The sequence below is a fragment of the Mus musculus genome, chromosome 19 (assembly GCF_000001635.26).
Source record: "Mus musculus strain C57BL/6J chromosome 19, GRCm38.p6 C57BL/6J".
NCBI classification, from domain to species: domain Eukaryota; kingdom Metazoa; phylum Chordata; class Mammalia; order Rodentia; family Muridae; genus Mus; species Mus musculus.
The window spans coordinates 41,080,432-41,107,520 of NC_000085.6; the positions used below are offsets into that span (position 1 = coordinate 41,080,432).

The 27,089-nt window shown below is 50.1% G+C and overlaps 1 protein-coding gene across 4 annotated transcripts in view; it reads right to left on the reverse strand.

Annotated features, from left to right (window-relative positions):
• Nucleotides 1–508: 508 nt before the first annotated feature.
• Tll2 (tolloid-like 2) overlaps nt 509–27,089 on the reverse strand; it is a 129,909-nt gene continuing 103,328 nt past the window's right edge. For 2 of the 4 annotated variants that reach the window (XM_006527092.4, XM_017318201.1), the window contains 11 exons: nt 25,221–25,337; nt 24,475–24,620; nt 23,249–23,444; nt 18,188–18,313; nt 17,353–17,513; nt 15,422–15,602; nt 12,291–12,416; nt 10,986–11,113; nt 8,242–8,455; nt 5,789–6,039; nt 509–3,885 (listed from right to left, as the gene is read on the reverse strand). In XM_006527092.4, coding sequence (XP_006527155.1) covers nt 3,751–3,885; nt 5,789–6,039; nt 8,242–8,455; nt 10,986–11,113; nt 12,291–12,416; nt 15,422–15,602; nt 17,353–17,513; nt 18,188–18,313; nt 23,249–23,444; nt 24,475–24,620; nt 25,221–25,337 — 1,781 coding nt within the window. In that variant the 3' untranslated portion in view covers nt 509–3,750. Of the gene's footprint in view, nt 3,886–5,788; nt 6,040–8,241; nt 8,456–10,985; nt 11,114–12,290; nt 12,417–15,417; nt 15,603–17,352; nt 17,514–18,187; nt 18,314–23,248; nt 23,445–24,474; nt 24,621–25,220; nt 25,338–27,089 lie in introns of those variants that run through there. The other 2 variants (NM_011904.4, XM_006527095.3) reach the window with 2 other exon arrangements.

Below are 27,089 nucleotides of genomic sequence, written 5' to 3' on the forward strand. Positions count from 1 at the left end.
GTCAAGTCCAAGATCAAAGTCCCAGCAATGCTGATGTGATAAGGGTCCCTGTCTGGTTCAGGGACAGCCATGGCATTGCTTTGCTCTCACAAGGTGGATGGGGAAAGGGACATCTCACTTCTCAAAGGCTTATCCCCTCAAACCATCACACTGGGGCCAGGATTTCACTGTATTCCTATGTGGTACAAAAAATATTATTGCAGTGGACTGGTTCTGATTTTTCCAGATGTTTCTCTAAAATGTCAGTGATGGAGATTGGAGAGATGGCTCAGAAGCGAAAAGCATTTGCTGGTCTCAAAGAGGATCTGCATTTAGCTCCCAGAACCTTCAAAGTGACTCATGACTGCCTGTAGTTCCAGTTGCAGGGGATCCTAAGCCTTCTGACCTCTGAGGGTACCAGGCACATACAGACAAGTGTAGGCAAACACTCATACAAACACACACAAAAAAATGTAAATACATTTTTTAAAAGGCCAGTGTTGTCTGAAGTAGTAACACAAACGCGGAACACAGCACCAAAAGCCACATTCTTTAATGAAGCCATCAATTTTCAAACAAGGTTACCATCTCCCCATGTTCTTGCCAACTGACATTTAACACGAAATGTAAAATTACTCAAAATAAAAATACCTTTATATTTATAGATAACACTTTTCTTTTTTTTTAAGAACATTTTTAGATATTTGGGGTTGGCGATTGGAACTTTGATCACAATCTGCAAAGCAAACTTTAAAAAACATCTGTGGATGCTAAGGGGCCATCTCTTCCCAGACTGCGTGAGCAACACCAAGAACCGTGCAGAGCAACGGGGCAAGACTTACAGCGTGATCCTACGTAGATTTGCTGGTGAACTGTGTTTAGAGAATTATTTTAAACAGACTGGGCAATTTATGAATGCCATGGCTGTGTAGAGGGAAATTCTGAGAAAGATCCTTTAGAGAAAATAGTGAATCAATACATGGCCTGGCTTCAGCTGTTTGGAGAAGTTTTCCATCCTGGGGGACAGGTTCTAGTTTCTGCTGACTCAGAGTAGAATAGAATTACATCAGGCAGGAGACCCCGGCTCCAAACTCTTCCTTACGTCATTTGTCCCAGAGGCAGTTTTTAGGTCTTAGAGCTCCATGACACCCCCAGGCCTGGTCCCACATAAAGGGTAAACCTAAGGGCTACCCTTGAGCCCCTCTATCCATCCACATATGACATTTCCAGAGAGGCCACTGAGCAACTGGAAGGGCCGAAGCGGGCCCCTGGGTCTGTCTGTGGAGTGGTATTCTATTCTTGGAAGCCAGCCTGTGGTTCATTGCAGGGCCTGTGTCATGTGTGAATCCCTGTGGGTGTTGGCTTCCAGAGGGGGTGGGGGGGGGGCTCAAGCAGCCTTTGTTGAATCTGAGCCTGTCTTCTGGGAATATGTCATTCACAGGCTTAAATAAGAGCTTTCATAAGAGCCCTATTGTTGTAAGCTGGCCTCCGCTAAAGCTGTGTGCCTCTGAAAACATTCACACTAAAAAGAATTATCAGTGTGTCACCAGGGTGACAAATGCTGAAACCAACCCTGATTCTCCCCAGCTCCTATTTTCCATGGAATTTGCCAATCTTAGTTACATTTCTAAAGGTTAAAAATACAGAATTTTTATGTGTGTGGAGCGAGAGGGTGACAGATACCTTATGAATCCTGATTTTCATTCCACCCTTGCCAGACAAGATGAGGCAAAAAATAAAAGCTAATCACACATACACACACGCACACGCACACGTACACACACACACACACACACACACACACGTACACCCACACCCACACACACGCATGCACACACACATACACACACACGTACACACACACATGCACACACACCAGAGATGTGGAATCTACCCCAGTGGGGCTGAGTGGACAAGAACCATGGCATAAGCTGTCTCTTTTGCCATATGAAGCCAGCGATCAGGACAGGATGGAGGCTGAAGCTTACAGTTCAGAGCCAAGAGAAGAGAGAAGAGGTCTTGGTTTTGAAGGGAGAGGAATAAGGTGTGGGGCCAGCACCAGAGTCTGATGATAAGCCACAGTCAGTGGGTTGGCACTGTCACAATGCCTTGATTAAGGCATTGATAGCTGACCCTTACATACAGACATAGATACATATATACAGACATATATTATTAATAATAATAATACTTGGATGTATTTTTCTCTCCTTTCTTTGTCTCCTAGTTCTTACTCCCAGCACTTATTTCAGTTGGACGTCATCCTCTGATGGGGATACTGTGATTTTTTTTTTAAGTAGAACCTTTAGCCTTCATATATGCTTTGTTTAAAGTGACAGTCCATCACATAGGGATTCTGGTGCTTGGGAGCTACGCCATCTCTAACAGCAACAGTCTCCTGTGCCGCCGCCCTGCGTTTGCCACCAACCCAACCAACAGGACTTGCAGTTAGTTAATGTAAACATTATTTTAAAAGTATTCCAACATAAATGCTCTTAGAAAGCTAACGTACCACAGCTTTTAAGCTCATAATGCCCAGAGATGCCTTAACGAAATGCCATTCAAAACTACCTCACTATTTCGATTATACCTTGAGGTGCTAAAATTATGTAAACATCACCCTTAACACGCCGCTAGAGCAAGTGCAGGGGTGCTGAGAATTCTGAGTGCAAGAGGGCGGCTGGGTCCCGGTTAATCCCAGCAAAGCCGTCCACGCACTCTAACCTGTCTGGTTACATGAGTCGTACCACAGACCACCTTGTTCCAGAGACGGTGGCTCTTAGATAATGTGGAATTACTAGTTTTCTCCCAGTGAGACGTGGATTGGTCCTGAGATGACTTGACACGTCTCGCAGATGCTGTTTGAACTGGCTGTCCAGCGGCTGAGGTTCGCCAGAGCAGGTGCCTTCAGCTGGGAGGTTCCTGGAAGCCCATGGGAACCCCAGCCCAGGTGACATCTGGGAACCCCAGCGCAGGTGACATCATCTTCTAAGCCTCTGAGCAGAGGAGAAATATTGGGTGAAGCTAGGCGTCCTCTCAGCAACCTGGGGGTGCTCGCCAGCGAATGTTCTGCTAGGAGTGACCGTGGGTTCTCCTTTCTGAATGGAGACTGATGACAGGGGCTCCCCAGAGGTGACAAGGACAAGCAGGGCCAGAGGAAGATGCTCAAGGTCTTCCAGCGCCATTATGTGGTTCCCAGGTTGAGCCCCCTCCCTGTGCCCTGGGATGCCACCTTAACTCTCGTGTCCACGGTCTCCGGTTTCTTGATTGGCTTGACTCTGGTAGAACTGCACAGAAGCGTTCAGCCACACCTGCGAGTATCAGCGAAGCCGCTGCCAATCTATAATCCTCCATGCCCAGTAGTCAGAGGGCAGCCAAGTCACCAGCACACTGGGCTCATGCCATCTATGGAAGCCGGGCCAGAGTTGAGAGAGAGGCAGTCTTTTGCCCTAAGCTGTCCTTTTGCCCCAGGCTGGCCTTCGGAGCCACAGGAGCAAAGCTTAGAGACAAATGTGAAGAAGTCATCCTGTTTGGTCGCTAACATCAAACTTTGACCTCCTCCAGAAGCTGCGACTGATAACGCCACAGCCAGAACCAACGGCCCCTCTCTCTCCTCCCGTTGGCCAAAGGCATGTACTGTCACCCAGATATAGAGTTTCAAGAACATAGTTTGGGTTTTTGTTGTGGAGAAAAAACACTGTACATGGGAGGCTGCTCACTCGCAAGTGTTTAAAACACCCTCAGTCTCTCTGCCTTTCCAGAACTGAGGCGCTACTTCCTCATGTGCAAGGCGTCTTGGAACTTGGTGCTAGTGTACCGGGCGTGAAAGCCTTTCTTGTTGATGGTGTCGTCCGTGTGGAAGCGGATCATTAGCGAGTCTCCGGCGGAGTAGATTTCCTCTAATGGCTGAGGAAAAGAAAAGGGAAGGCTGGATTTTAGGTCAGTTGGTTATTGTTGGAATTCAAGGCGGGTGTGATGGTGCCTAAGGCTGGCCATAGCTACCACGAGATCACCAGATGCTCTGACAGGCATCCGAACAGGCTCCTTCTCCAAGGAAGACGCCCTGGGTCCTGCTTTTACAAAGCTGAGCCTAGACACATAGCACACACAGCCGCTAGCGTCTGTCAGGACACAGGTGGGCCAGGCACTGTGCTGACCACATCCAGGTCTCATGCAATGCAAACCTCACAAGCATGTAATGACATTTAATGAAGCAAGCTCCAGTTTTCACATCCCATTTAAGGCACCAGAATCACGCAGGGCAGCAGGACCCACTCGGGTCTTTCTGATTGTGAAGTCTGTTCCATGGATCTCTGGACTCTTAACATTGTGATGTGTCTGCCAGGAAACCCGGAAGGAAGACCAGCGATCAGGTCTACATTCTACTGTGGCCAGCAAGTGGGTGGAACTGCTACATTTGTCAGGTGGCTTCTGCCAGGTCATCTGCAAGGTGGGAGCCAGATGCCAAGGCCACTGCCAGATCCTAGGGATGCCAAATAGGGCTTCCCACTAATTATGCTCTCTAAGGGGCTCTCCTCAAAGGGAGAGCTCATTGGCTTGTTCTTTCTTTGGGGGAGGACAAAGACAGATGGAAGGATAACCTTTCAAAGACACGAATTCTGGGCTGGGTGTCTGTTTTGCACTAGGAGCAGTGGTGACTCCAAAGTGACCTGCATATGCTCAGACAATAGCAACGGAGCATGTGTGACAATGGTTGAAGCCCGGGGTGGATAGTGGGGTGTGGCAGGAGAGGAGCCAGGACATTAGTCTCACTGGTCCCTAGGTGCCCAATGAGCACAGGCTATATGTTCAGCCTGAGCCATATATCTCAGTATCTGGGGATACAGACAACCCAGGAAGTGGGCCATCAGAGGACAATAATGACCTTGGTATTGTGATTATACCAAGAATGGTTTGTAATCTTCAAAGATTTTGTTTAGAATAAGAATTGTAAATAAGCCTTTAATGCCAGTACTTGGGAGGGAGAAGCAGGTGGATCTCTGTGAGTGTTAAGTCCAGCCTGGTCTACAGAGTGAGTTCCAGGACAACCAGGGCTACACAGAGAAACCCTGTCTTGAAAAACAACAGCAACAAAAAAAGAATTGTGAATATAGGGAATATATACAGATATATTGAATTCATAAAGCCCAAATAAAAATTAAGGGGAATACTCTCTTGAAAAACAGGGACAAAAGCAAAAGAATGAAGTCTCTGTACTGGCTAGTTTTGTGTCAACTTGACACAGCTGGAGTTATCACAGAGAAAGGAGCTTCAGTTGAAGAAATGCCTCCATGAGATCCAACTGTAAGGCATTTTCTCAATTAGTGATCAAGGGGGAAAGGCCCCTTGTGGGTGGTGCCATCTCTGGGTTGGTAGTCTTGGTTCTATAAGAGAGCAGAATGAGGCAAGCCAGGGGAAGCAAGCCAGTAAAGAATATCCCTCCATGGCCTCTGCATCAGCTCCTGCTTCCTGACCTGCTTGAGTTCCAGTCCTGACTTCCTTTGGTGATGAACAGCAATGTGGAAGTGTAAGCTGAATAAACCCTTTCCTCCCCAAGTGCTTCTTGGTCATGATGTTTGTGCAGGAATAGAAACCCTGACTAAGACAGTCCCCTTCGCTGATAATGTCCTTTGTGTGACTGGAAGACACCTGCCTGCCTCCCGACCTGTCTCTGGGGATTCCTCTTTCCTCTCTGCCCCAGGCAAACAGGCCCCTGGTGGTGGCTCACAGTGGTGGGACTAGCTAGGAATCCAGCTCAAGTATGATTCTTCATGCATCCAGAGGTGGCCTGAACATCCCGCAGACTCACCCCTGAGCCACAGAAGCGGCCGAGCCTGGGTGCCGAGCTGTCGTACCCATCATAAGCCTCCATGAAGTCGTAGCCACAGTCAGCTTCCTCCTCAACTTCAAAGGTCCGGAATATCAGCTCCACGCCATAACCGTCTTCTGCCACTATCACCCAGTCACAGCGGGCCTGGCTCGGGTAGTTGTTGTCCCCAAACTGGGCATGGGAATAGAGCTCTTTGGTCTGTACTTCAGCCTTCAGCCTGCCCCCACACTCTGCAGCAGACAGAGAACAAAGGCTCACCCTCTGCCCTGGCACCCAGAGTCTGGACATCAGCCCACTATGTCCCATCAGTATCCCTACAGTCTGTTGTGTGCCTTGCAGGAGGGGATAGGCAACCTCACCATCTTACTGTATGAGGAGCAAGTGGACGCCAGTGGAGAACAGGGCAGGGTTCCCTGGAATATCCAAACTGGCCCTTACATCCCCAAGAATGCTGCTGAGGAAGACTAGCTGCTGCCCTCTCTCCCCCCTCCAATCAAGAAAAGGAGCCAAGGAGTCGGTTGCCTGACTGTGTGCAGGGATATGGCTGTTCTGACTACTCCAAGCCTTGGAAGAACTGGAAATAGAAGGGCTTGCACTAGCTCCAGGGTATACTGTAATTTGTGACTTCTGCCAGCAGAGGGCGATAAAAGCATATCAGAACTGCAACTGAGCCCAGCAACAGGGAAACCTCTATCTCTACTGAAAGGGATTACACTGTGAGGTTGGGAGTGGGGTGAGGCAGGGAAGTAGGATGGGGTGAGGGGAGGAGTCTGGGGGGTTGGACCCAGTGCTATTCTTGGTGTGGATTGTGGGCAATTTTGGTTCTTAACATCCCATCTAGAGTTGGTCACCAGGGTGGGTCTGGCCCTGTCCAACTCGAGTCCTTATTTTTGTCTTTACTTCATGTCTGACTTGACTCATGAGACATACAATAAGCACAAGAGGCAAGATGACTCCTTCCCTACCTGCTGTACCACCACCAGCACCCCTCCAACCTCCCACCCCTCCACTCCAGCACCCCTCCACCCTTCCACCCTTCCACCCTTCCACCCCAGAACCCAGTGACCTGTCACGTTGTAACTGAATTCAACCATTGGCAACACTCAGATCAGAGGGAAGTTAGGCAATTTGCACCCAATACCCCCAGCCCTTTCTTCCATTTGTCCTCTGGGTTAGGGTGACTATAGCCTTGTGGTTCTCAAACCGTGTCCTGTCCCTTTGGGGTGTCCCCACACTCTGCATGCCTTGCTGTAAACAGTCCCTTTATTAAATTCTGCAGCTATGTCCCAAGATTGCCCCAACTCCCCAGAGCACCTGCGTTTGTCTTTCTTTGCTCTGTGTGCATGCATGCATGTGTAGCGTGTGCTTGCAGTGTCTGTGGAGGCTAGAAGAGGGTATTGGCTTCCCTGAAACTGGAGTTATAGACAATTGTAAGCTGCCAGGCAGGTGCTGGGAATCGAACCCAGGTCCTCTGCAAGAGCAGCCAGCGCTCTTAAGCACTGCGCCATCTTTCTGACCCAGAGTGCCCATGTACTGCTCTGTCTGAAGGGACAAGAAGGTGAAGTCCGTCCTCAGTGGCCTTAAACTCCTGTGGAGGAAACATAGACCCTTAAGAGGCTAGCGAGGGTCTCATGAAGTGTGGGGTGTCTGGCCCGGCAGGGAAATATAGACTGATTAGACATGGGGACTGCCATTTTGTAAGCTCTGAGCCCTGTTTTCTGGCTCTGATTTAAGGGAGTGGGATGGAGTTAGGGGTAGGGGGGTAATTAAAGAGAGCCGCGGTGAGAAAGGGGGCTGTTAAAAAAGAATGGCAGTGTCCCACAATCACGACTTCCTGCTCAGCACCACAGACAAAAGCCTCAGGCTCTTGGGCAGCCTCTGGCTGTGCCACAATCAAATGCCAGGATCACAGGGGCTACATTCTCCACAGGGCTAAGGCTGAAGTGCCAGAGCAGAGTCTTCTACCCCATTGGCCTTCTTATATTGAACAGTGTAGACAAGTTAGAAGCACACACATTTTCTTCCAAAGGACCTGGCAGAGCTACTTTTGGCGTGCCAGGGGGGAAAAATGACAAGAAAAAGCAACCTTTTCCAGAAGTGGCCCTTCGAGAATAAAATGGCTGCTCACTTTAGTTTTCAGACCTTTGCACTTCACAGGCCAGCAAAATGACACAGTTTAAAAGGGAGAAGCGGGGAGGGGGGGGGTAAGAGGAAGTTGGGGTGGGGGAGGGGAGGGGAGCCGACGATGGCCACTCAACACCAACAAAGCATTGCCCACATCCAGTTTTGTCAAGTAAAAATATCAAAGGAGAGCAGCCCTTCAGCCTGCGGCGGCTGAAGAACGCTCCTTTTAACCGGGATGTTTGAGCGTGCGGCTCCCTTGCCCTTCCTGAGCCTGCGAGGTGCTCAGCCTGAAGCCACCAGCCCCGCACCTGTGCTGTGCACAGCCTGGAAGCCTTTCCGCTGCACTGAGGCGTCCGAGTAAAACCTGAGGAATAGGCTGCTGCCTGTCGCCACCACGGGATCCGGCTTCTTGCTGCCGCAGAAGCGGCCAAGGATGGGGGCCAAGCTGTCTGTCCCATCGTACAGTTCCAGGTGGTCATAGGCACATTCCTGGTGCTGCTCAATCTCGAACTCACTGAATGTCTGGGGAGGGGAGAGCAGGAAGTGAGGCAAGGATCTGGCACTGAGAAGGGAGGGGAGAGGGAGGGGAAGGACATTCAGAGCCTGGAGGGGTCTGTCTACCAGCTTCCTAGGGGCGTCCACCATTGCCGTGATGGTCCGACATCCAGTCCCAGAGCCAGCTGCCTGGATTTACTTTTTCCTACCCTTCCTCTAATGCTAGGAGCCAGCTAGTACTGAGCACTCACCCAAGGTGGCAGCTGTGCTACAGGCATTACAAATGTCCCCTCATCCAGTCCTTGCAACCCTGTCCCGGGCACAACCCCTGAAGAAGACATCAGCTGGCATGGCCAGCGTCCTCCCTGGCAGAGAAGGTATGTAACCCAGGACCTGTGGCTTCAGAGATGTTGCTGTTAGCCTGTGCCCACTGCGGTACACTTGAAATCCCAGGGGCTTTGAGCAGGGCTGTTCTGCTATCAAAGTGGCTGGCATGCGTTGGGAGTTTTTTTCCCATCCCAGTAAACGGTGAAAGTTTTCTCACTTAAGTTCTAATGAGGTTATGAAAATCCATTAGTATCCCCAGTGAGCAGAAGGAGAAACCGAGTCACAAAGACGCTAATTGGCTTGCGTAAGTCTGTTCAGCTGGAGTAAGAATTGAACATGACCCAGAGCTGACTTTCTCCAGGTCACACTGCTAACCATAACCAGATTCCGTTGCCTCCTTTCTTCCCGTCCTTCCATCAGAGACTGTCCCCGGTTGTCGGCCCGGGGAACTGAACAGTTACCAGCCATATACAGCTTGTTGGGTGCTGGGTAGATGCCTGACTGGCTGACAGCTTGCCTGTGATGTCCTGGTGAGCAGGGGGGTGTTAGGTGAAGGGTGGATGGGGATGGGATGGGAAGGGGGACGCTGGTTGTGTGCAGGGCATCATTCTATAGGAACAAAGGGCAGGCAGAGTTCCGTCTGCATGCTCACCAACGATTTTCAAGGGAAGTATCTTTTTTTTTTTAAATAATTCTTGTATGCAAGCATCTCAGATGGAGGCTTCCCACCTGGCAGTTTTGAGGTTCCACCCCCAAGGAAGACTGTTCATGTCTGTCAGGAAAGGGCATTGCCAAGCAACAGAGCATCTTTCCAGCAGATGGCAGTCTAGAGCAAAGCTGGCCTTGCAAAAGCACTCTAAATACCCTCGTCCAGATTCTACACTGTTCTAAGGGACCCAGGGCAGAAGAAAGCCGTTTCTACCTTGGCAGCACGCATCACAGGAGGAGCCCAAGGGGCATGCCCCATGGCTTGGGGTCCATTCTGGACCATGATGCCTTGGGAGCCCGTCAATTTATCCTCACACAGCAGGAAACACCCTGACAGTATCATCTACGTTATCTCTTATCACTGTTTTCCTCTGTTCCCTTCCCTCCTCCCTGTGTTTTCAGTCTGTCATTCATAAGGTCCATCTTGCTCATCTCAACAGTCTGAGATGTGTGTCTGATGTGTCTCTGTGTGTGTCTTTCTGTGTATGTGTCTATGAGTGTGCATCTGTGTGTGTGTGTGTATGCATGTGTCTGTGAGCAGGCATGTGTGTCTGTGTGTCTGTGTGTGTCTGCAATTGTTCCTGTGAATGTGAGTGTGCATGTTTGTCTCTGTGTGTGAGTGTTCCTGTGTATGTTTGTGTGTATATATGTCTGTGGGTATGCTTCTGTGTGTGTGTGTGTCTGTGTGTTGGTGTGTATGTTTGTGAGCGTTCCTATGTATGTGTGTGTGTATATGTTTCTGGGAGTGCACGTGTGCATCTGTGTGTCTATGAGTATTCCTGTGTATGTGAGTATGCCCCTGCATATGTGTGTGTGTGTGTGTGTGTGTGTGTGTGTATGAGGTGTTTTGTTTTGTTGTTTTTTGTAAATAATGACATGTGCTGTGTGAGACCACACATCAGATATGTGGGTGAGATTTTACATGATTTGCAAGGCAATTGTTTGTTTGTTTGTTTGTTTGTTTGTTTTTAACTGAAGGAGGAATTAGTGTGCTGGTCCTATTGTTAACTGATAAAAATGTAAATTGCAGAGGAGCATGAGTAATTGTATTTATTCTACGCGACTGATTTGAGTAAGAATTTAAAAAGCTATGTGCTTTCCCTTGTGAGGGAAACTTCTGAAAAGATTCACAAATGTCTAGAGTGGGAACCGGGACCTGAGGACTCGTGACCTCTCAACGTTCTGTGTAAATTAAGTCTTGTTTTTTTCTTCTTCTTCAAGAGTAAAATGTTCCGTAAGAGAATAGCCCTGGATGCAACTGAATCACACACACAGCACTGTAGCCCTGCATGGCAGCCGCCACCTCCCACAGTGCTGCTGTGAGCAGGGCTGGTACAGAGCTTTGAGCATGCTCCCTTCTTCTGCTCAGAGCACCCACCTCAAGATTCACAGCATCTCCCCATTTCCCAGCAGGAAAACTGAGACCTGCACATGCTCCATGCTGATCATGGAGCAGGGACTTGAACCCATATCCGCTTAATGCCAAGGCTTGTGCTCTTAACAAACTAATGAGAGGACTCACAATTTTCACCCTGTGGCCTGCGGTTGATGAAATGTTCCAGGTACATTCCTTCCGGCTGGGGTATTTGTCTGGCCAGTTAGGACTCATCAGGGTCCCCTCTGCACTGCTGATCTTGTAGGCGCAGCCAGCTGGAGGTCAGAAGAGGGGGTACACAGAGGGGTCATTCAGCTGGAGGTGACATCACAGGTGAGTCTCAGGTTAATAGCCAATGTATGGGGAGCCAGCCTGTATCTGGTGTGACCCGGTGTTGACTTTGCTTGAACAGGCTCAGGAGGAGAGACATTTCGGTTACTATGACTGTTTACATGGAGGTTGGCACTGGGGATGTGGCCAACTTAGTGAGAGCACTGGTTCTACAACGTATGGTGTGAAGAGGGTTCCAGGTTCATACGTGTAGGCCAGTGCCACCTGTAAAAGGCCCAGAGAGTACCAGCCATGGTGAATGTTAACAGAGATCCCTGTGAGGTCTCTATGCCTTCCCTCCTTCAGTCCCATCCAGGTCACCCATTATTCTCCTGCTTGGTGACAGTATTTTGACTTGGTCTTTCTCTGTGGTAAGTGGTTTGCAGGCACCCTCTTGCTGAATTTTCCCCCATCTCCAAATAAGGAAACAGAAGGAGGCATGTGGTCTTCACTTCCTCTCCAGCCTCTCTCTTCCCTACTGGACCCAGGGCAGGGCAAGGCCTGGAGCTATGTTTATCACAGACAACACAAACTCCCTTCCCTGGGCAAGGGAAAAGCGATGGCTTCCTCTACAATGTCGGCATAGTAGGACCCTCAGCAGACACTCAGGAAGGGAACAAGAAACTTCCTCCTACCTCATGCTCAGTTCCACTGTTATGACAGACATGGGCCTGATATTTATTGACACTTAGAATATACATCTGGACCAGCCTGTCCGAGACACTTCCTAGGCAGGCTTGAATCCTTGTAGAACCCTTAGAAAAGAGGCATGTTTACCTTGCTTGTCACAGAAGAGGAAACCGTAGCTCAGTGTGTTTAAGTAACTAGCCGAAGGTTGCACAGCGAGGGAATGGCAGAGCCATGGTTTAGATCAATATGTATTAATTCTGAAGCCCACTGGATTAACGAGTCTGCAGTGGACACTCGTGTTGGCCTCCTGAAGAGAACGGGTATCCCCCAGGAGGGCCACCAGAGTGGCCTGAAGATTCAGATAGAGATCTCATGGTGTCCTGCAGATGGTGGCTCCCCACGTTGACCCCCACCCAAGCCTCCCTCACCCACTCACACACCCAAGGAAGGGGTGCAGCCACAGACGACATCCACCCCACAGCTCCCGCTCACCCTCTTTGCAGTCGTGTCCGTTCTCATGCAGTCGGTACCCGTTCCTGCATCTGCACAGGTAACTCCCGAACGTGTTGACACACTCCTGCTGGCAGCCGCCATTGTCTTTGGCACACTCGTCTTTGTCTGCTGGGATCAATGGACTCTCCTGAGAAGAGCTGCCAGCTTTGCTGCTGTCCCTCATGGCTCAGACCCTGCTCAAAAGTGGCTTCCTCCAAGGAGCCACACAGTGATCCAAGGAGATCACAGTCCCTTAAAGGGGTATCAGTCACAGAGGGAGCATCTTTGTTTGGGATGTTTGGGGCATCATTGGTCTCTTGGGGGGGCTCTCTGTGCTGCTAAAGCACTTTCATGTATGGAACATATATTCTTGTCTTGCTTCCCACCCAAACCAAGTTGCTCCCTGGAGTGCAGGCTCGCTCACATGAACAGCAACAGCAGTAATAACAAAAATGCCCAACATACACTGAGTAGTTACCACAGAACGGGTCCCTGACACTTCTTAAATGATATTGTCATCTAAGTAATTCCTACTCAAGCTTACAAGAGCATACCTGTACCCCAGTTTACATGCAAAGAAACAGGCTGAGGCAGCTCACATGCCTTGTCACTCAGCAAGAGGCAGATTATGACCCAAAGGTCTGGGCACACACTGTCCTCTGTGTGTGGAGAGGTAAGGGCAGGGCAGTGATTGAGGCTGTGCCTCAGCTGTCTCAGGCCTCCTCAGGATGCTGGAGGGGGAAATGAACGGGAATTGGGAAAGCCCTTGGGAGAGTGTCTAGCCCCTAGCCCCCACCCCCCACCCCAGGAAGTGTCAGCTGCTATAATTACAATCACACGTGACCTCCAGTGTTGGCTCTCATCTTGTGATTCCCGAGGCTCTGGCTGTGTGGACTTTTCCATGGCCCCCTGCCTTCTGCAGCAAATGAGGTTCTGTCTCCACTCCATCCTCTCCCTGCTTTTATCCCACCCTATATGTGCCTTGGGGGCTATGGGTGTCACCTTGAGAGTACTCGGTACTCTCTTGCCACTCTAGTTGTGGTGTCCTAGGACAGTTCATACTGTAGCTTCATCCTTGTATTTCATGGGGACAACCAAGACCTCAACCAGAACTCTTAGGTGCAAATTGACTGTCACAGCCCAGTACAGGCCTCTCCTCCTTTTTCTTCCTCCTCCTCCCCTTCCTCCTCTTCCTCCTCTTCCTTCCTCCTCCTCTTCTTCCTCCCCTTCCTCCTCTTCTTCCTCTTCCTTCCTCCTCCTCCCTCTCCCTCCTTCCCTTCCTCCTCTTCTTCCTCTTCCTTCTTCCTCCTCCCTCTCCTCCTCTTTCTCCTCCTCTTCTTCTTCCTTCTCATCTTTCTCCTCCTTCCTCCTCCCTCCTCCTCTTCTTCCTCCTCTTCCTCTTTCTCTGCCTTCCTCCTTCTCCTTCCTCCTCCTCCCTCTCCTCTTTTCCTCCTCTTTCTCTTCCTCTTCCTTCTTCCTCCTCCCTCACCCTCCTCCCCTTCCTCCTCTTCTTCCTCTTCCTTCTTCCTCCTCCCTCTCCCTCCTCCCCTTCCTCCTCTTCTTCCTCTTCCTTCTTCCTCCTCCCTCTCCTCCTCTTTCTCCTCCTCTTCTTCTTCCTTCTCTCTTTCTCCTCCTTCCTCCTCCCTCCTCCTCTTCTTCCTCCTCTTCTTCTTTCTCTGCCTTCCTCCTTCTCCTTCCTCCTCCTCCCTCTCCTCTTTTCCTCCTCTTTCTCTTCCTCTTCCTTCTTCCTCCTCCCTCACCCTCCTCCCCTTCCTCCTCTTCTTCCTCTTCCTTCTTCCTCCTCCCTCACCCTCCTCCCCTTCCTCCTCTTCTTCCTCTTCCTTTTTCCTCCTCCCTCACCCTCCTCCCCTTCCTCCTCTTCTTCCTCCTCCCTCTCCCTCCTCCCCTTCCTCCTCTTCCTCTTCCTTCTTCCTCCTCCCTCTCCTCCTCTTCTTCCTTCTCATCTTTCTCCTCCTTCCTCCTCCTTCTCCTCCTCTCTTTCTTCCTCTTCTTCCTCTTCCTCCTCCTTTCCTAGGTCCTCTTGCTAACATCCATGTGTCCTTACTACCCTCACATATAGCTTCTCTGCCTCTGAGTTCTGTGTGCAAACATGGAACTGTACCCCTCATCAGGGCCTTGCACCTCTTCCTCTGAGGAGATTCCCAACCCTCTCAGCTCCATCCTGCCTGGTATGGTTTGACCACACGGCATTTGTAGGCCTCCTTGCTCAGAACCTACAGAGGGCTTTCCGTCCTGGTCCACTGGACCTCAAGCTTCAGCCATTATTCGTGGTTCACTATAACCAAGGCTGCCTGACCTGGCCCACCAGTCACCTCCCCAGACAGGCATGGATCCTGCCAGTCTGGTTTTATCTCAGTCTTTGTGAACACTGAGACCCCCCCCAATCCAAGTTCATGACGTCCCCTCTTATCCAGACCTTGGTTACTTTCTTCCGAGTCATACTAGTTGCACCCCAGCCCTTCAGGTCTGGCCCAGACAACACACATTGGGCAGGGAGCTTTTTCTCACTGCCTTAGGCCCCCTCTCCTCCAAATACCGGCCCTTGTCAAGCAAGCCGGACCTAAGCTGGGTCTTAACAGGACGTTGTCTTTCTAGTCTTCCCAAGCAGGAAGAAGCTTATGCAATGCTGGGTGCTATCCAGGTGGCCTCTGAGCTCAGGTCAGTGTTATGCCCATAACACAAAACAGAGCTTGCTCAGAGAGAGACTGCCTGACTCAAAAGTCAGAGACGGAACTCTGAGTACCTGTAAAACAACAAATAATAGACCTGCTTCAATGCTGAGCACTGAGACAGAGATCCAAACACATCACCCAACAGTTCAGATGTCAGTGGGATGTCAGTGGGATGTGACCAACAGGCCCCACGGCGTACTTTGTGGTGTCCTTGAATGCTGATTCCTGGCTCATAGAACTTAGAGTAAAATTCTTTGTTTTAAGCTGCACTTGATGTATGACAACCTGTTGGGGTATCCCCAGCAGATGAACCGGGCTACGGTATAAAGACCGCTAACAGGATGCAGGATGGAGAGGAAGTTGGAAAAGGAGGAGAGGAGGCTGCAGGAACCCAGGGTCCAGGAGCCTTACGGGCCTCTGCAGGCCCGCCCCACCTGCCTGAGAAGAAGTGAGCCCTGAAGCCTCGCTTGGAGACGGTGTTGTCAGACTTGAATTCCACTCGCATGTTGTTGCTCTGCGATGTGATGACCTCCGGGGTCTCGGAGCCACAGAATTTGCCGTGAAGCTTGGCATCTGGGGACAGGCCACTGCGCACCTCTACGAAGTCATACTTACAGACCTGTGAAGGAACAGGGACCAGGGCAGTATGCTGCCCCTCAGTTACTCCATCTGTGTATCTCAGGAGCACTGATGTCACCTCCCCCCACCCTCTTTGTGCCCTCTTGCCACCATAGTTGTGGTATCCTCTGACTTTTGGATTGTAGCTTCACCCTTGTATTTCACGGTGACAGCTAAGACTCCATCCAGAGCTGTTAGAATACAAACCAGTGGCCACAGCTCAGTACAGTCCTCTCCTCTCCCTCCTCCCTCCCTAAGTCCTCCTGCTGGTTTTCATAGGATCCATTGTATTTTATAATTCTGTGAGACACACCTCCTCCACCCCAAAACCACACCCTTCCCTGTGGGCAAATGGGCTCAGTCAGATGTGGAGCTCCATTCCTCTGCATTGTCGCTATGCTGGTGAGTGCCAGAGGGTGACAGGGACTTTGGCTTTCCAGCTGAAGCTCTGTGAGGTCCCACTGCCTGGCAGCATAAGACAGGACCCCTGCTTGTTTCTCTACTCGTTAATCTTGTGGGCAACCATAAGGCATTGACTTCAGCAGTAGGCCCCTGCTGTTAGGAGGTGGCCAAAGAGGAGACAGCATGGGAGGAAATGTCTTCAAACTCTGGCCACCATCCAACTCTACCCTAGTCTCATGCACACAAACCAATGCTCAGAAGATGGAGGACGTAGTCTGAAGTCACCTGGCTCAGCAGCGGTAGAGCTGGGACTAGAGCCTACATTACCTCAGGTGCCTAGAATTCACCTTGAAAACGACCTAAATGATGAATGTCTGCTCAGTTACTTTCCAATATCTAGTTTTTTCTCTCAAGTACTCACTTTGAACCTTGATTAGCTCCAGAGCCTTCCGTGCACTGGCTTTCCCCCCCGCTTTGTGTTTGTTTTATGTTTACAGATGTGTTTTATTTTTAGTTATAGATGTGTGTGTGTGGATGTGCACGTATGCGTGCAGGTGGCCGTGGAGGTCAGAAGAGTTATGCGCAGTTGTGAGCTACCCAGTGAGGTGCTTAAAATTCAACTCGGGTCCTCTGTAAGAGCAGTGCTTCCTCTTAACTGTTCAGCCATCTCTTGAGCCTCCTGGATCAGGATTTTTGGTGTGGACATCTCTCTTGGTAACCTAAAGGACTGATGGAGTGGGAAAGGGCTAGGCTACTGCTGTTGTTAAAGTGACAGTCCCAGCTGGGCTGTGGCAGGGATACACAGAGAAGTACATGTAGCCCCAGGGGCTCATACTATCCCCCGGTGCAGGCATGGGATGTTCCAGTCACCAGTCTGCTGTGGGCCACCGTGTAATCCTTCTCTAACTTGATTATTCATAGCCACTTCCAAGAGAAAGGAACAGACTGGTTATCGTATCCTTGTCTGCTACTGGCCCTCAGAGCCTTTATCCCCCTCAGCTGGACACCAGCCAGCTCCCAGCTCCTCACACTGGAGTTTAGATCTGTCCTGACTGCTCTGCCCCCAGTTCTTGCTCCTTTACTCTTGACCCCATCTTCCTTGGACTCAGTGAAAAGAGCACACAGTGAAACTGTTGTGAAAACCTGCTCCCTTTTCCACAACCTCCAATTTTGCCTAGTCTGCGCCCCCAGGTCTCCACCAGAGGTGGCAACTTCACCCAGGCCACCTTGATGCCCAAAGAGCCTGTTCTAGCTCTGAGTCACATCTCAGTACAGCCACATCAGAGTCACAAACACAGCCACAACACAGTCACAAACACAGCCACATCAGTCACGGGGCTGAGACCTACGTCATTGCCTTCCAGCTCAAAGGCTTCGAACTGCAGTGAGATGCGGTACTGCACGGGAGCCACCACCTGCCAGACACAGTTCTTGTTGGTGGGATACTCCTTCGGCCATCCAGGGCTGGTGATGGTGCCGTTTAGCTTGGTAATGAAGCCACCACAGGCCACTGCATGGAGGGAAACATTTTAGATTCATCTGTTTTTGGTTCCAGGTGACTGCAATTTCCCCCCGAGCATCAGGAAGACCTGCTGTCCTCTAGTAATCGGGAAGAAGTTAGATTGTCTGAACTGACTCATTCCGTTTTTCTAGTTGAACAGTTTTCACTGAGGCTTTGGAGGAACGAGCTGGGGACATGTCTACTGTTTTTTGGTTTTTTTGTTTTGTTTTGTTTTGTTTTGTTTTTAAGTGATGACAGCACATTTGACCTGTCACACAGTAACACAGTCTGGGTCTCCACAGGTCTTGGACCAAAGGAGAGTTAGAGATGTCTGCGTCAAGCTCCTCACTGTGCCTGGCTTGTGTGAGCCTTCATGTAGGTGGGTAGGTGGGCTGAACCCAGGCCGTGTGGGAAAGGCTATCAATGGAGTCACGCCAGAGTGATCATAGCTCCTGGTGGTCTTGCCATGACAACCACATGAATGGTACACACCCACAGCAGGCAGCAAGCTGCAGCCTCTGTCCCACATCTTCAAGGGTGGCTGAAATCTGTTATGTTTCTGATTGTCCCCACTTGTTTCCATTGTTATTCCATAGCCAGCCACCTGCCCATCTCTGTCCTCACTTCTCCTAAAACTTGTCTCCCAGTCCCTGGCATTTCAACCTAACAGGTCCAACACCAACCTTCACATGTCTTCTTGTCGGCAGCCAGTTCGTAGCCAGGGTCACAGGCACACGTGTAGCTGCCGAGTGTGTTTACACAGCGCTGCTCACATCCACCATGGTCTGGCCAGGAGCACTCATCCACCTCTGTGGGGAGGGAAGGTGACAGGTCTAAATTGTCACCAAGATGTACAGTCCATTTCCTCCCTTCCATATCCTAGGGCTCTAGGTACATTCCTCTATGACAAAAGCTACTCCTAGTAGTTACCTCCTAAAAAACTCCCTTGTCAACACTCAACAGTCATACACAGCTACAGTCAAAGGTGGGATCCTGCTCACATAAGCAGGGCATCTAGTTATCCAGGATAGAAAGGGCCTGGCCTGGAGAACAGAATTAAGCAAGGTATATATGACTGGCTTTATAAATCTCACCAGGTTCCACACCAGGGGCTTCATGGAAATGCCCTGGAACTTCTTAGAGGCACTTATTAAAGGATGTTAATAGAAGGATGCATTTATAGATGAAGATGTACCGGTATCCTAGACAGAACTAGAAGTCAGCTGTGAAGCATTTTTTAAAATAGAAATTTATAAGGTGCCACAGAAAACACTGGCCTCTCGAGGTAGCCACTATTCCTGGGAGAAATTGTTGGGTAGGCAGGGAGGAGGCTTGGGAGTGGGTAGCCTGAGACATTCAGGACAAGCAGACGTCTAGTAGTGTGCTCAGGGCATTAAACAGAAGAGAAGGATGCTATGAGCTCTGACCATGGTCAGAACACAGGAGTCACTGGAGAATCCCTCAAGAGAAGTTAGCTCCCAAGCCATTGAAGTAAGGGAAGTCCTTAGCATTGCCCATCTCTAAGATGACTATTAGAAATAGCAGGAAAACCATTCCCTTGTCAGGCTATGGTATGTCAGTCCATGAGAGCACACAGGGTGTGCTCTGCCTCTGCCAGAGGAGTCTAATGAAGAGACCATTCAACATAATTAAAAATGCAAAGTGGGCGGGACAGGAAGGGGGCTGCCGATCCGTGGCCCCAAGGGAAGTAGAGGCAAGGAAGCATGAAGCTGTTGGGCGGACCTTGAAAGAATGAACTCCAAGAAACGAAAGAATTCAAAGTGACTAGGAGTTGGGAATAACCTGAAAAGACAGCCAACCCTACCACCATGGACAGGATCTCTTTAAGGGTGGCTTCTCAGACCCTTGCCTACTTTTTCTCAGAGGTTTCCTTGGGTTGTCTCGCTCCTCAAACTCTCAGCTCATTGGTCCTCCATGAATGTAATGCCCTCTCTACTATTTTTTCCCTCTCTGCTTCCCTCTTCCAACTCAAACGAACCAACTTCTAGCCTTCCTCCTTGTCTGTTCAGCACACACTCCTTATCAGCTTGATCGCCCTTCTCCAGTGAGAGGATAGCTTGTCCATACCCCAGTGTTTCACTCAGTGGAGAGCACACAGAGTAACCATGAGTGTCAGGTGTTCTTGGGCTCAACAATGACTGAAATGAGTTGGTCAGTGGGTGCCAAAAGATGCTCTAGGCAGGGAGGTGAAATTGTCTGTGGCCATTAATAAATGTAGTAGTAACCATGTTGAAACAGTGTTCAAAGCAACTATTTACTCATTGTACTGAAATATGCAAAGCACTTTCTTAGGCATCTAGACATTTTTCAGAAATTTTGGAGTAAGGGAAATATATAGGATAATATGGAGCAGTAGAAAGAGATCAGGATTCTGGGCAAGTTGGGTCAGGTTGGGCCAACCAATACAATCCAATCATATAGACTTGGATGATGGTTATTTGGCTTCTCTGAGCCTTCCTCTACTTTTAAAAACAACAAGAGCGGTGTTGGCTTTTGTGGCGATTGAAAATTATGCGCATGAAGGACTGGTATATTGTCGATGTGCAGGGCTGCATTTCAGACAACTCTGGTGCAGTTTCTGCACCTCCAGGAGTTGGAAAGACAATGATGGGAAGGGTAGAAGGAGAGACAGCCTGGGCAAAAGGGCAGAGGAGGTGAGGAGGTGAGGAGAGGGGCAGGGGCAGAGGCAGGTGAAGAGAGGGGCGGCAAGGATGGCTCAGTGAAGAAGGAATGGGCAGATGAGAGGGGCACAGCAGGTCTAAGAAGTGGACCAGAGAGCAGAGGAAACTTAGGAAAGATTCCATGAGAAAGGACAAAGATAAATAAAGACCCAAGAGGAAGGGAGGGGAGGCCCTGATGCCCGGAGCTGGGATGGTTGTGGGCAGGGCACAGAGGCAAGAAAGAGGGCATCACCATTTCTCAGCCTAGTTATTGCCAGATGGAGGGGGAGAAGCTAGAGAAAGCAGAGAAAGCTCCACTCTTGCAGAGACAAAGGGATATGCTAGCCAGGGAGCTGGAGAAAAGCCTCAAGGGCAGTGGGCTGTGTTGCTGTCAGTGGCCCTGTGCCATTGATGATAAGTGGCAGGCAAGCGGGCGCCATTCTTGCCAGGGTCTGATTGGCTACGTGGCCTCCACAGTGCCACCTGTGCCAAGCCCACTGGCTCATGATCATTCCAAGCTGGGTACGCTTTCTAAGGAGCTCTGGGATCATGCAGGTAGAATGGGCCGGAACCAGAGCTTAGCCGGGTATAACCACGGCTCTGGCTTCTTTCCATCCTCTAGGTACACTGGAAAAGAAGGAGCCATTCTGTGGCTCAGACGTGAGACCTGGAAAAGATCTTAAAGGAATTTCAGAGCGTTAAGGGAAGTTAGAGCACACCCCAAGGCTTTGAAGAAAGCCTCCCTCCCCAGCATCCCCTATGGTCCCTCTGCACTGGAATGATAGTGTGTAGGGATTCAAGATGGTTGTCACGCCCCTTGGACCAGCCAAGCCTTGAATGCCACCAACCTTTCTTGAAATCAGCAGAAGTGTAAGGCTCTGCCTGCTGCCTAGCCAATTGGCTCGAAGAGGGGCTGCCATCTGGCACTAGGGGATCAGTGCTGAGGCCAGCTGGCACCCCGGCCAGTGTTACAGGCCAGCTGGGCCCCAGGCGAAGGCTGTTGCCAACTGGCATGAAGGCACAAGGTTCTCTGGCTCACCCCAGCTCTGCCACAGGCTTTGTGGTTATGCTTCCAGTTCCCTCCTTCTGGCAAAGACACATGAGCCAGATACTGCGATCTGAGGCATCCTACCGTGGCCTCGATGGTCGGAGGAAACCAGGTGTTAAGATTTTCACTCCTTCTGCATGCCACGAAAGGGAAGAACAGTTTTTTTTTGTTTTGTTTTGTTTTTTTTTGTTTTTTTTTTTTTTTGGTTTTTTTTTTTTTTGGTTTTTCAAGACAGGGTTTCTCTGTATAGCCCTGGCTGTCCTGGAACTCACTTTGTAGACCAGGCTGGCCTCGAACTCAGAAATCCACCTGCCTCTGCCTCCCGAGTGCTGGGATTAAAGGCGTGCGCCATCACTGCCCGGCTAAACAGTAATAATCCCACGTCTCACGTGGAGCCCAAAATAAAGCATCTCCGAGCCATCGTTTCTTTGGAACTTCACAGTGCAACACACTTTCTTCTTTCTGTTCTACAAGGGGAAACTGAGGCTTTGGTAAGGACGTGAGGCTGCCTAGCAGGGTGGTTTGTCTGGAAGTCAGTTCTCCTGATGTCAACCCTTCAAGGGAAACCTAGGAAAAGTACCTAAGAAGAGGTGGGGCCAGGCACAGTGGCTCACATCTGTAATCCCAGCATTCAGAAGCTGAGGTGTCAGAATACTCACGAGTCCCAGTGAGGTGCAGGCAAGCCTGAACTACAGTATGACATCCTCCCTCAAAAGATAAAATAATAAAACAAAAAGGAGGTCCAAGGAAGATAGGGGTGGGAGAAGACAGGAAGGATTGGGATTCTTGTCTATCACAGCCAGGAGATGTGGGAGAGGAGGGAAGGGAAGGAGCAGTCTCCCTGATGTGGATATGGGAGGCTGGACATCAAGTGGTACCACAATAAAGAGGCCACACAGAAGGAGCTGCAAGGACCCCCTATCTCTACCAAGGGCTGGTGGCATGTTCCTGGGGACCCAGCCACAGTGTACCAGGCCTAGGGAATACTCCTGTGTCCTTAAGGGTGGTGTGCATCCTTTGAGGGTCCTGAATGGCCTTTTTGAGAAACCATGAAAGCCCCTCCTTATGCTGGATCGCCTCTGTGGCCTGGGTCTGGTTCCATCCAGGATATTTCTCCTCTTTCTGTCCTCACACCTCAGTCTCTTGGGCACCAGCACTCGGGATGGGAGACAACACCTTTGGAGTGCAAGACCTGGGATGCTTCTCTGGCTCACACCTAGGGTGTCAGGCAAGGCTGTAGAGGGTCTGGGGTCTGGGGTCAGACAAGGTTTAGATGCTTAATCTGCCACTCATGTCTAAGAGTGACCCTGAGCCACCTTTCTCAATGCTGGTCAATAATCCAAACCTAAGTGACAGGGTTATCACAGGAACAAAATGATGTCAGGTAAAGCAAGTGGCTTCCACAGGCCCTGGGATGCAATGAGCTCAGTTAATGAGGCTGCCTGGCATGTGTTATTATTAAATCAGGGTTTCACTACGTATACTTAGACCCAGTAAAATCACTAGGCTTTGAAGACTGGCTTCAGTAGGTAAAGTGTTTGCTGTGTAAGTCTGAGGACCTGAGTTCAAATCCCCAGCACCCACATAAATGCCAGGTGTGCATGGCAGGCTGATTGTAATTCTAACATCAGAAGGAGCCTTGAAGCAACCTGACTTAGCTAGGTTAGCCAAAATGAGAGACCTTGTGTCAATAGATAAGGTAGAAAGTGTTTGAGAGAGACTCCTAAGGTCACCCTCAGGCCTTCACATGCACATTCGCATACGTGCGCATGCACGCACACACCCACCCTTCGAAAGAATCACCAATAGCTTCTTTGCAGAAGCCGACTGGAGCCTGATTCTCACAGGGACGAGCCCCACAGGGAGGGCTCTATCAGCAGTTCAAGATGAACAGCCTCCTCCCTGCAGGAGCTTTGCTTGCTGCTAAGGTCTCATACAGGTTTTGGAATTCTTACACCGGGGAAAGCAATAGTTCTTCCATTGAATAAACACAGGAACAGACCGCTAAGCCATACCCTTGAAGAAATTGGCTGCAAAGCCCGCTTTATTGATGGAGCCGTCGGACACAAACTTCACCCACAGTCGGTTAGCGCTGGATTTCACGGCCTCCGGCTTCTCGTAGCCACAGAAGTGGCCAATCAGGGTGCTGTCCTCTGTGGGACCGTCTCGGATTTCCAGATAGTCATATGCACAACTGTCATGCCTTTCGATCTAAAGAGAAAGACGGGGGCCACGTTGGGGACACTGGCTGGCTTGGCTTCAAGGATTTTTAACTCAGAATCAAAACCTAACCATCTCCCTCAAATCTAAGCAGGTTGAGTTCATACCCAGCTTGTCCAGTCTGTCTCTGTTGTAAAAGTCAAGATGAATCAGGCTGAGGAGGCTCTAAGAGAAACAAGGAAGATGGGCTTGAAATGGACTTTTGGCTTCCTGTTCTTAACCAAAAGTGGAAAGTCATCTCTTTGTGTGTGTGTGTGTGTGTGTGTGTGTGTGTGTGTGTGTGTGTGTGTGAGAGAGAGAGAGAGAGAGAGAAGAGAGAGAGAGAGAGTCTCTGTATGTATGTATCTGAGTATATGTCTCTGTGTGTCTGTGTGTCTGTGTCTATGTGTATGGCTCTGTGTGTGTGTCTGTGTGTCTATGTGTATCTGTGTGTGTGTGTGTGTGAGTCTCTGTATGTATGTATCTGAGTATATGTGTCTCTGTGTGTGTGTCAGCGTATCTGTGTCTATGTGTATGGCTCTGTGTATGTGTCTGTCTATGTGTGTCTATGTGTATCTGTCTGTGTCTATTTGTATCTCTCTGTGTGTCTATGTGTGTATGCATCTCTCTCTCCCCCGACCTCTCTCTGTAGGTCAGAGGTAAACAAACCTCAGAAGACACTATTTTGTTTTTTGAGACAGGCTTTCTCACTTCCCCAGAGCACACCAGTTAGGCTAGGCTGGCTGCCAGCAAGCCCCTGGGGTTGCCTGCATGGCCTCTCAACCCTGAGGTTACAAGTATACATGGGGCTTTATGGGTACTTGGGGTCAAACTCAGGCCCTTGTGCCAGCAAGACAAGGAAACACTTCACCCACTGAGCCATCTTCCCCAGGCCCCACCCCCAGTCACTTCCGTTTGTTTTTTGGTTGGTCCAATCTGGCCTAAAACTCACTTTCCTCCTGCCTCGCCCTCCTGAGTGCTGGGGTTACTATAAGACCCTGTCTTTATAGACACCGGGGGAAAGCATCCTAGCAGCGCTCACCTCGAAGGACTGGAAGGTAAGTCCCACATGGAACCCGTCGGGCACTGTGATCCTCCACACACATTCCTTGGAAGGTCTGTAGTCGTCAGGGTAGTTGGGAGACTGAATCTGGCCTGCATCTTTGGTTATGTCTCCCCCACACATGGCTTTAGAGAGAACACAAGACAAGAAAGGGTCTTCCAAACACAGGTGAATGGCTACTTATTGCCACAAGGTGGCTCCAAGAGCCAGCATTTGCCTCTGGGTTTAACAACCCGGGCCTTGAGAGAGTTGAGTTTTTAACTCTGGATAACCGTGTAGCTACGCAGAGAAAATCTGGATTGTCCAAATTTTCAGTGATTCAAGGCAAAGTGGGCTTTGCTATGTTTCCAGTTCAGTTCCTTTCTGAGCCGGGAGGATTAAGACACGCAGAAGCTGCCCCAGGGTGATTTCACAGCCTTTCTCTTACATGGAACGGAACGTCTGCGTAGCACCACGTTTTCTATTTTCTGATGAAGCAAGAATCCAGAGATGTCAGGCCCCCTGCTTACGCTCATTCAGGTGTCCAGAGGCCACTGCCATCTCTACAGGACTCTCTACCCTGATGCCTGATACCCCAGCTGGATTGAGCGGAGAGCTCACTGAGCTTGTGACAGTGACAGAGTTTAGCACACATGGCCTTTGCCTTCCAGGGAAGGAAGCAGGCTGCGCTAAAGGACAGATGCTTGCCAGTGGCCACCTGCCTGACTGCTTTATCAAGAACAAACCTTCATATACAGCAAAGAAGCCTTTGCCCAGGCTGCTGCTGCTGCTACGGAATTCCACCCAGAGCCGGCTGTCCGAGGAGACAAGGGACTCAGGTATCTTATCGCCACAGAACCTCCCTGGAAAGAGAAAGGACAGTCAGGACACTGTGGACATTGGGCTCACCTTACCACAGCCTGAAGGAAAGATAGGAAGTAGGCAATGACCCTCAGAGTGGCAGCTGACCCCGCCACTCCACAGAGGAGCAAATATGGGCTCAAGAATGGTCTATCTGTGAGTCCATGAAGGACAAGTGTGGATTCCAGGCACTCGAAGTACAACACAGAGGGCAGGTACCTTCCCTGCCACACGTGGGTCCTGTGGCATATTTTGTGGGAGTCCCAGCGGTAGAGAGATGATGCTGAGCTATCGGTGACGTTTGTTTATTTGTTTGTTTTGTTTTATTTGCTTGCTTTGCCTGATAATTCTGAAGACACCACACCCTTCCCTTGAGGCACTGGACCCTCTGTTATCCTTGCCTCAGGAAGTAGGGCCAGAGACCAGGAAACCAAAGCTTCCTTGCATTTGAATTAATTCAAGGCCAGATGTAATACTGAAGCTTCAGGGTCGAAGAACAGTGGGCTTCCCAGATGGTGCAGATAGACCCAGAAGGGAAGAGAGAGAGAGAGAGACTGGGATGAAGAACTTTGCAGGATACAATGGAGCCCTTTAAGGTCTAATTCTACACATCCTCTTCCTCCAAGCTAAGACTATGGCTCGGGCAGGATGATGAAGACCACAAGTAGACTTAAAGATCTGGGAGAACAGGAAGTAGTGTCCCCAGCCCCTGGACAGAGCCCAGCAGGGTAACAAGATCCAAGAGACCCCTGTTCTTTCTGGGCCCAGTATGGAATTGTCTATGTGGCTTGTCCAGACCTTTGCCCATGACACAGCCATGCAGAGTTCCCCATGCCAAGCCTAAGGTGACATGTAAGCATGACTACCAACTCCTGAGCAAGTATGGAGGTGACTTTCCCACAGTTCACAGGCCTTGAGTAGCCATAGAGTGTCTCACCAGCTTGGAGGAAGGTCCACGTGGACTTGGGTGTCACTTGAGCTGCCTCGAGTTGAGACAATAAGGAAGCAACAGGCACTGAGCTACAGCTTAAGCCCAGGGTCTCACTCTGTAGCCCAGGCTGGCATTATTGTCACTAAGTAGCCCAGGCTGGCCTCAAACTTGCTGGATCCTCCTGCCTCAGCCTCTCCAGCACTGAAATTATAAGCTCGTGCCACTGTAACTGGCTTCCAGTGTTTACAAAGGCAGGGACTTTAACCATGAGTGGGTGGGAAGCCCTGGTCGAGGCACTAGACACCATAATTATGTCTTATTCTTCTGAGAAAAGTAGAAAGTCACTAGGCTGGGGAAGGACTGGTGACACTGTGGCCTTTTCCAGATGGTCAGCGCTGGCTTATACTCTTCGAGGGAAAACGGGGTTGAGGGCTGCCAGTCAGTTCTGCTTCCTCCTGGTTCTGGCTCTCTCTAGCCCTTTGGATTTAGAGGTCTTCCTATTTAGTGCAATAAAATGACTGTCGAGACTTTGAGAAAGAAAAGTACACTGGAAGAGTTGGGGAGACGCCTCTGTGTAAGCACGCGGACTTAAATTTGTGCCCCAGAAGTGAGATCAGACAGCTGGGCGGCGTGTTCTTACAGTTCTCACACTAGAGAGGCGGAGCCTCACTGGCTCGCCAGCCTGACGGTGGGTGGTATCTGAAGAACGACGCCCAGTGGGGGTCCTACCTGCATACACATACAGCATGTGCATACATGCTCCCAAATACATGGCCACCCATGCACACACAGCACACAAATGCACTCATACGCTCAAAGGAAA